We start from the raw sequence: 9,173 nt of genomic DNA on the forward strand, positions 1-9,173 counted from the left end.
AAAGAAGTACAGTTTTTATAGAGACGTGTGTGTGTGTGTGTGTGTGTGTTAGTGTCTATATGTGTATATATAGCTATAACTAGTTGTAGCGTTCTCAGCAAGGCTGAGGCGACACAGCTGACCAGCAAACCGATGTTGAATTTCGAAATTGGTTACAATTTGGTTAAGGTTTGTTTTAGGTTTTGACCTAGGCGTATTGTCAATGGGATTCTGGTCAGGAAGGTCCTTTTGGTCTCACCCAATCAGTAGTCCAGTTAGTATGGTAATATTATAACTGTAGGATTCTCAGCTGCTTTCTGCTCCATCCGTGTAGGTGACAGGACCTACTGAAAATCCTCTGGGTTAGCTGGCTCATTATTGTGTGTGTGTGTGTGTGATGCGTAGATCTAACCATTGGTTCCTATGGTGGGTAAAAGGCTTCATGGAATAACCACAGCAGATCTTTCAGATTTATATATATATAGTCTTATTTTATTACAGAGGCTTAATATAATAATGATCATCTATAATAGAAATATAACAGAATCCCATGTCTACTCAGTTACATGCTACACTTCATTGTAGTTGAGTGCTAAAGTGATGCGTTTATCCAAAGCGACTTACAACAAATGCGTTTGAATGATGATAAATATTTGGTTTTGAAGAGTGAACAATCAACATGAATAAGTGTCCAAATACACCTAGTTCAGACCATTATGTACATTGGAACAGCTTGAGAAACAAAAAAGAAAACACAAAAATAAACAGTAATTGTAACAAGTCGTAACAAATTGTAACAAATTGTAACAAGATAGAATAGTTATTTCCTTCATTTCCATATCATTCTCCAATGGTTATATTATCAATAGTTAAACATACATTTTAAAATATTACAGCTTACACAAGGTCAAGTTGCAAGGTTATGCATCGTTTATGTACACTTAGAACGATCAAACTGAAATTTCCTGGAAACTCGTACAAAAATGACACCCAAGTTTCCCACACGGAGAGTATCAGAATCAACCAGTAGGAAGCTCTACACTAATAAGTTATTAGTGAATTCTAACTCAGAAGTTCAGAGTTTCCGACATGGTGTGAATGCAGCATTATTTAGGAGGGTGTTTCTTGAGCATCACAGAAATGTTCCATGTGGAGCTCACACGATTCCCTATTCTTCATGGCAGGAAATCGTCTTTTCTATATTATATGGTTGGTCCGATGTTCAATAGTGTCAGATAATGTGGATATATCGTGATTTGGAGCATATCGTGATATTGTTCTCGTGCCAAAAATAGTTTGTAAAAGTGCTTAAAACTACAAGTGCAGTATCCACCTTTTTTCTAGCGGAAACATGTCTCTTAGTTTCACCAGACTATTCACAACACCAGCCATATACGATGCGCTGCAGTTCAGTCATTCAGGCATGTCTCCACCACACTATACAGCTATGAACGATATTGTTGTATATCGTGATATTTTCTAAAGTAATATTGTTGATAAGATAATGTGGATATCGCCAGTAAATATAGGATATCTTGTCTAGGCTGTTCTATATCTGAATGCTCTGGTTTAGCTCCCCCCTGAATAAAGCCACAGTTCTGATACACCCCAGGGTATATTAATCCTAATTCACACAGGTAAGGCGGCTGGTAGAGGCAGGTGTGGTTCGGGTTGCCCCTGTAGTGTGTAAAGGCCCTTTGACCAAAGACCGTCCTGGGGTAGAATAGGGGTAGGACCACAGAGCCAAACTACAACAACATATACCTTGCTTGTTTGCTGTTTTAATTTCAGATTTGATGCATTAAAAAAAAAATGTGTCTATTTGCAACATTGTTTCTTTTCTACATGGAGGACCCGGTTGCAGTGAGGGCAGGTGTGATACACGTCCTTGAAGTGTTTCAGGAAGAATGGGATGAGACAGCACCCGACCACCAACCTGATACACACACACACACACACACACACACACACAATGGATTACTTTCCAGCAATGACGAACTCTATAACTCCCCTCTGCTCCCATGTTACCTCGCCCTCCTTTCTCCGTCTCCCCCCTCCCTCTCTCCCTCCCCCCATGTTACCTCCCCCTCCCTTCTCCGTCTCCCCCCTCCCCCCCCTTCTCTGTCTCCCCCCCCTCCCTTCTCCATCTCCCCCTGGTTACTCACCCACAGAGGATGAAGACGAAGCACATGAGCCAGGCGTAGCATCCTATTTTGTAGGTGACGTTGGTCATGACCTGTTGTTGGCAGGAAGCACAGGTGGTCATGCCTGCCGACCGGCCCAGCTCTGTCTCATAGCTCACAAACTTGTTCTTGGTGCCTCCGCTGGTGTAGACTGGGGGGAGGAGAGGGGGAGAGAGAGTTTCAATACTCGCAAAATGCAGCCTTCGCCCACTTTCCTTCCTTGGTGTAATCACCGATCTAACGTGATGGCATTGGCCTAAGACGTACTTGACTGCATTGTCTTCATCAATCAAGTCATATTAGATCAGTGATTTCTTCAAGCAAGGAAGGACGCATTGTATTGGAATGGGGCCACATGCTGTAGTCAGACACAGTGGCTGAGCTGAGGAAAGGGACTAAGAGATTGTTTATGAACCAGCAGGTAGTTGTTGGTGGGTAGATGCTAAGTGGGATCTTTAGGGCAACCCTACCATAAATCCTAACCCTAACCCTTACCCTAACTTTAACCTTAACTATAACCATAACCCTTACTTAATACTAACACTAACCATAGCCTAACCTTAACCCTTACCTCAACCATTTTAAATTTCAACCTCAATGACGTCAAAGTCAGGCCATCCCAAACCATCCCTGTTGGTGTGGTCCTAGGAACAGGAAGTAAAGTGCTTACCCATGTTTCCCTGCTCTTGAGAGACGGGGATATTCTCGGTGGTGGAGGGAAGGTTGAAGGGCGTATGCACATGGTACACCTTCACATCCGCACCTTTCCCCTCCACTGGAGAGAGAGAGAGATAGAGGGAGGGAGATGGGGGAGAAAGAGAGGGGGAGGGGGAGAGAAAGATGGGGGAGGGAGAGATGGGGAGAAAGAGGTGGAGGGAGATGGGGGAGAAAGAGAGGGGGAAGGAGAGAGAGAGAGTGAGAGAAAGGGAGAGAGAAAATGTGGTAGATGGGTTCACTACACTCAGATGGTAAACACTAAATGGGTTTGCTTTACCCACAGTATAGGGCCGGTAAAAAGCAGTAAAGACGAGACAGAGAGACACACATAACTATTTATGATACAGGTATGATGGGAGGCTGGTGGAGGTAGAAATCAGAGGACAAGCTCATTGTGTGTTTGATACCATTCCTCATTCCATTCCATGCATTACAATGAGCCCATCCTCCCATTTCTACCTCCACCAGCCTCCCCTGGCTATAGATAAAGACAGGTAGGGACTCACCTGGTATGATGTAGGGGGGAGGGTCTGTTGTTCTATCTGCACTCATTCTTCTCTGCTGCCGGCTTCCTGGGGAGAGAGGTCAGGGGTCAGATGATGATGATGATGATGAGAGGTGAGTACTACCAACTATCTACACTGTCACGCACAATAACATTGAGATTGGCTGTTTGCCATTGAGGATAGTGAGGACGTCGTAGGATGTGCCCTGAGTGTAGATGGCAGGACAGCCTGATATAGGCTGACCTAGTGCTTTTTTCAACCACTAGATGGCATTATAGCCCCATATAAGGTCTAATGAGGGTCTGATACCACACTGACACCAACAGACTTCTACGTAAAGGTGATGCTGAAAATGAGACCGTTTCTGCATACCAAATCTCTATTTTTCTCTACCACTTACACTTGCTCAATCCCTCACTCCCCTATATGGATTTAATAGCATAGGATTGGTGTAAGCATGGGTTCCGACACCAATCATATGCCTTTAAATCCAAGTGTGAATGTGGGCAATAGCTCTCGGGCTAGCATGATTCCATTTAAACCCAACTGTCAGAAATATCTGACATTTTTATTGTTTTTGCTTAGATGTGTTATTATTGCCTGGATTTGACCCAGGACGTACACAAGGATATTTTGAGCTACATTTTGTAATATTTTCTTTGCATTCTTTGTAAACGTATGTTTATAGGCCACATTGATTATCATAAATGTAAGAGAGCGCTCCAGCGCTGTGGTGATTTCAGCTGTTACCGCCGACACAAATATTAAATGTCTCTTTAAATATTTGACACATTCATATTTTTTGTCTCAAAGAATGTGCCTGGAATACTGTATATACCAATAATGCCTATATTACAATAAGGTCATTTATGAGTGAACTGCTTAACCAAAGACACCTAGCTAATCTAGATAATCTGGGCAGAGCTAACAGGAACTGTTCTTTAAAGGAGGAACGCCTAGCCTGACAATCTATTATATCATATGATACAGACAGAGAGATTTCAACTGTCATTTGTATTATATGCTGCTAGGGAGCATACAAGATACATACAGGGCTTGACAAAAGACTTAATACACACACCCAGCCACACAGGAACACACACAGGAATTACAGAACCCTGCATACACCCACAAAACGTTGACCTGGCCAGGTGGAATGTAGCCTGACAGCATGCTTCCCTCTTCTGTCTCCTTTGACACAAACAGACTGTGAGACTGACTGAGTGACTCACTGACTGACTCACTGACAAAACTAAACTTCAGAAATAGTGGATCAGTTAGATGCTTAATGAACAGCTATAAGGTCTTCAGATATAATATTGTCAGGCACCCCTTTCACATTGAGTCCTGAGAATAAAGGGAAAAGTTTTTTTCAATAAGCAATCTGAGTTTTTATCTCTAATCTGTTCAGCCTTGATTCTGGTTAGAAGACGTTTCTCAATCCTAGAAGCCTATTTCAGTCTCCTCATCTTGGGTTACATAGGCTATGGGACTGATTCTGGGTCTTTTGCTGTGCTTTGTGTTACCTGATGTCTTGGTTCATGTGTGATATTAGTAGGCCTATGGTGGCTCAGTCCGCACTGGCCAGATGGACGAAAAAAGGCAGTTTCAGCCCCAAAACGTCATGGCTACAATAAAACAATAAAACTACCACACATTTGGAAAATCTCTCTCTTGAATTGGTTTAACCACACTAGTTTTAGTATAGCTAAATTGAAATTACAGTATCTATTCAGTTCGAAAAGTATAATCGAAGCTAGCAATGTTTCTCAGACTGGCTACCCAGGCAAGCAAACATTTGCCAGGAAACTTGCTCCATATATTTGCGTGAATTAACTATTTGAGTCTCCATCAGCGTTAGCCAATAGAAAATGTACCCCTTCATTGGCGCCACTCTTCTAATATACCACTCTGGCACAGCTGAGAGAGAGCTAGCTAGTCACTGACTAGCCCCCTAGCAGAGAGAGTGGTAGCTAGTCATTGACTAGTGACTATGGCCACCTAGGAGAGAGAGAGCTAGCTAGTCATTGGCTGGTGGCTATAGCCCCTTAGCAGAGAGTGGTACCTAGTAATTGACTAGCCCCCTAGCAGAGAGAGTGGTAGCTAGTAATTGACTTGTCCCCTAGCAGAGAGAGTGGTAGCTAGTCATTGACTTGTCCCCTAGCAGAGAGAGTGGTAGCTAGTCATTGACTAGTGACTATGGCCACCTAGGAGAGAGAGAGCTAGCTAGTCATTGACTAGCCCCCTAGCAGAGAGAGAGCTAGCTAGTCATTGACTTGTCCCCTAGCAGAGAGAGTGGTAGCTAGTCATTGACTAGCCCCCTAGCAGAGAGAGAGCTAGCTAGTCATTGACTAGCCCCCTAGCAGAGAGAGTGGTAGCTAGTCATTGACTAGTCCCCTAGCAGAGAGAATGGTAGCTAGCTAATCATCGCCCTCTCTACTACTATACAATCAAGCTGTGTATACCACACATTAGTGACGACTAGCTCTGTTAGCTTAGCATTGTGAGCAGCAAGAAGAGGGAAAGTCTTAACCAGTCACAGAGTTGTTATGTTGGAGAGGTGAACTCCCTTACATCACCTGAGCAAGGTGTGGTACAAAATGTAGTCCACCTGTCAAACGACCTGTGTGTGTGTGGGTGTGGGTGTGTGTGTGTGTGTTCCCTGGGCTCAGTTCCTTTTCTTTTCAGTAGATTAATAGAAATATTGTAGTGACCCTGCAGGACTAGCTAGCTAGCAAAGGAAGTGGACCCGTAACACCACAATATGAAATCACAAACTAACTGAACAGTGACATTCAGGATTTCTGAATTCTAGAATTGGAACTTTGGTGATTCCATTCCTGTATGGACTGAGTATAAATGGAATTGAGCCCATCTAACATGGAAGACACCAGTAGTTCACTTGAGAGTCACTGAGCTTTAGTATAGAGAGAGACAAGGGGCAGATTCCAACACCAAGCCTATCATCCCTGTTCCCTATACCCCACACCCTGCTCATGTTCACCTGAATACATCAATGAATCTATGCTGATTGTGATTGCAATAGTGACCCCGGTGTAGGTCACTATTGCCCGATTGGAACCCTGCCCTAACTCACCCAAAAGAAACCAGATAACCATAGACCAATACTAATAATACCACTAAAACAGTACTACTAATACACCTGAGATAACCTTGGACCAATACTAGTACTAATACTAACATTACACATACCTCTACCCCAGAGAAAGAGTATCTAAACCAAGAGAGAGGGGTTAACCTGACAGAGTAGACAACGTGGGAGAGATCAGTATAGCAGCGGAGCCAACAATTTATCTGCAATGTTATGATATGGGTTGGTTAATTACATACGGTGCAGATTCTAAACGTAAACATGGGCTAACCTCGCCAGGGTGGTAAGATGTCCTCCCCTGAAACCAACATTCCCCTACACCCTTAGCCTCTACATCTCAAACTTCAAAGTCAAAGGGTTGGGTTTATTGTTGCATACTCAGCAGTGAAACGCTTAGATTGCACAGGGCCTCAACAATGTCATAGGTAATATACACTAAACTCACTGAATGCTAAAATACACTCTAGCTTAATTGCACAATATAAATACAAACAAAATATATATTTTTTTTTATGAGCAATAATCAACAATTAACCACTACCTCAACCGGGAAATGACCTTAAATTAACTACCTCAACCGAAGACCAGAGAGATATTCACATAAGACAGAGAAACACAGCCTTTCACATCTATAGACAAATGGTACCGGACGCCAATACTCCAACCCAACCAAGTCTGATTGCTGAAGATGGCACCTTGACGTTTTGTCCATCTCATTATTCACATTGATTGTTTGATATTTCCACTGCATGGTTTAGTTGGGAATTTCTCTTCAGACAGTTGGTAATCTTTTCTTTTCTTTCACGACACAACACTACATCTGAGAGATCCTTAAGTGAGAATTAGATTAAAGCAACAGGTCTCTCTTGAACAATAGATTGTATTGAGACTAACCTGGATAAATATGAAGTTAAAATAGAATAACAACCCAAGCCACAGAGTATGACTCTATTTCCTTCAATAGAATGAGTAGAACTATTTCATTTAATAGAATAGAATCATTAGAATCTTACCTGTACAGGTGTTGAGGTGTGTGGTGGTGGTGGTGGTGGTGGTGCTGCTACAGCTGAAGTAGTGTCCAGATCGGCTGTGAGAAACCTACCTGTCGTTACATTATCCACCCCCAAGCCCCGCCCCTTCTGGCGGGGCCTCATTTTCATGCTCATGAATATGCTGAAGACTAAATCACATTCTTGAGGTGATACTGGAAAAGACCATGTCACATCCTCCATCATTGTTCTTTGTTTCTGTAGTTCTTCGTTGGTGTGTGTGTGTGTGTGTGTCATGTCTGTGTTTTTTTTGGCATGTCAAGGATGGAATTTTTTCACAGTTCTTCATTAGGAATAACCTGTTTCCCCCGACAATTCGCATTCTTGACTGACATAAGAATGCACATCGTCGGGAGAAACAGGTTACGTCCACTTTAAATATGTTTTTAGGGCATTTCTGCTTCATTGGGATAGAGACAGTAGAGATTGACAGGAAGGATGGGAGAGAGAGGAGGGATGACATGCAAGATAGGTCGAGGAACCAGGAACCTTGCGATTACATGGTGAGCGCATTAGTGTGCTACGCAACTAAGCGCCCCACGCCCACTGTTTGTGTTGGAATGTGACAGCAGGTTGACAGAGACACTGACAGAAGCTTATTCACTATTCACTTTCTCCATGTCAAGTTCTAGAAAAGACTGTGTTGTCTTGAGCGTTGTCTTGTCAACCAAAAAGCCTGTCTCCCAGACACAGATTAAGCCTCTCCTGGTCTACAGAGCCCTTTCAATAGATTCTCCATTGATAAACATTTTCTTAGTCTGTGACCACTGCCTGCCTTGGGGTACTTAGGATCACCTGTAAGAACGTAGTGGTAAAATGAAGTGGCGGGGGAACAGAGCAAAAAGTGGTTGGGTATGAGAACCATTGGCCTATCAAATGCAGTGGATTTAGGGTTAGGGTTAGAAAATGTGTTTTTGACATGTTTGACAGTGACAGCCCGTAGTGTTAGTTGAGAATCAGTTGACAATCAACTATCAGTATCTTGCTTTGCTGTTGGACATTTTGTACAGTGTAAGTCACCCTCCCAACTTGTTTCCCCTGAGGGGTGACGGGTGGTATAGGGTGGGACAGGACTGGGTGGAGTACCTGAGAGAGGTGTGTGTGTTTGTGTGTTTACATGCAAGGGGTGTTGGCTGTTATTATGATGTCACATAAGAGTGTGTGTGTGTGTGTGTGTGTGTGTGTGTGTGTGTGTGTGTGTGTGTGTGTGTGTGTGTGTGTGTGTGTGAGTGTGAGTGTGTGTTTTTGTGTGAATAGCTCTGCCGTCAAGCCTGAAGAACCACATTCCTGAGGCAAACCAAGATCCCAAACCAAACCTTGCCTTTTTGTATTCTGCATTCCCCAGTAGGGCTGTGAGGTTTCTGTGCGCGTGTGTGTGTGTGTGTGTGTGTGTGTGTGTGTGTGTGTGTGTGTGTGTGTGTGTGTGTGTGTGTGTGTGTGTGTGTGTGTGTGTGTCTGTGTGTCTGTGTGTGTGCACATGTTATACCCCCTCCCCTGCTGGTTGTTCTTCAGCAGCTCCTTTGATCCATTATTTAACTCTGCCCCTTCCTCTTTCTACCTGGCCAGTGACATCATTAGAGAAAATGTGTGTGTGTGAGAGAGAGAGAAAGGTTAGAATGCCAGAAGT

The 9,173-nt window shown here is 43.3% G+C and overlaps 1 protein-coding gene across 2 annotated transcripts; it reads right to left on the reverse strand.

The window, feature by feature from the left end:
- Positions 1 to 1,764: 1,764 nt before the first annotated feature.
- litafd (LITAF domain containing) lies at positions 1,765 to 7,574 on the reverse strand. 2 transcript variants are annotated; one of them, XM_083676235.1, is made up of 5 exons: positions 7,511 to 7,574; positions 3,386 to 3,451; positions 2,833 to 2,937; positions 2,145 to 2,313; positions 1,765 to 1,915 (listed from the first exon to the last, which is right to left on the reverse strand). In XM_083676235.1, exons 2-5 carry the CDS (start codon positions 3,429 to 3,431, stop codon positions 1,798 to 1,800), a joined length of 438 nt encoding a protein of 145 aa, XP_083532361.1. In that variant the 5' UTR covers positions 3,432 to 3,451; positions 7,511 to 7,574; the 3' UTR covers positions 1,765 to 1,797. The 2 variants fall into 2 exon arrangements, with proteins under 2 accessions (XP_083532361.1, XP_083532362.1); XM_083676236.1 differs by having other exon boundaries at positions 3,386 to 3,447; positions 7,511 to 7,528.
- Between the last annotated feature and the right edge of the window lie 1,599 nt (positions 7,575 to 9,173).

The sequence above is a fragment of the Argentina silus genome, assembly GCF_951799395.1.
Source record: "Argentina silus genome assembly, chromosome: 9".
NCBI lineage: Eukaryota > Metazoa > Chordata > Actinopteri > Argentiniformes > Argentinidae > Argentina > Argentina silus.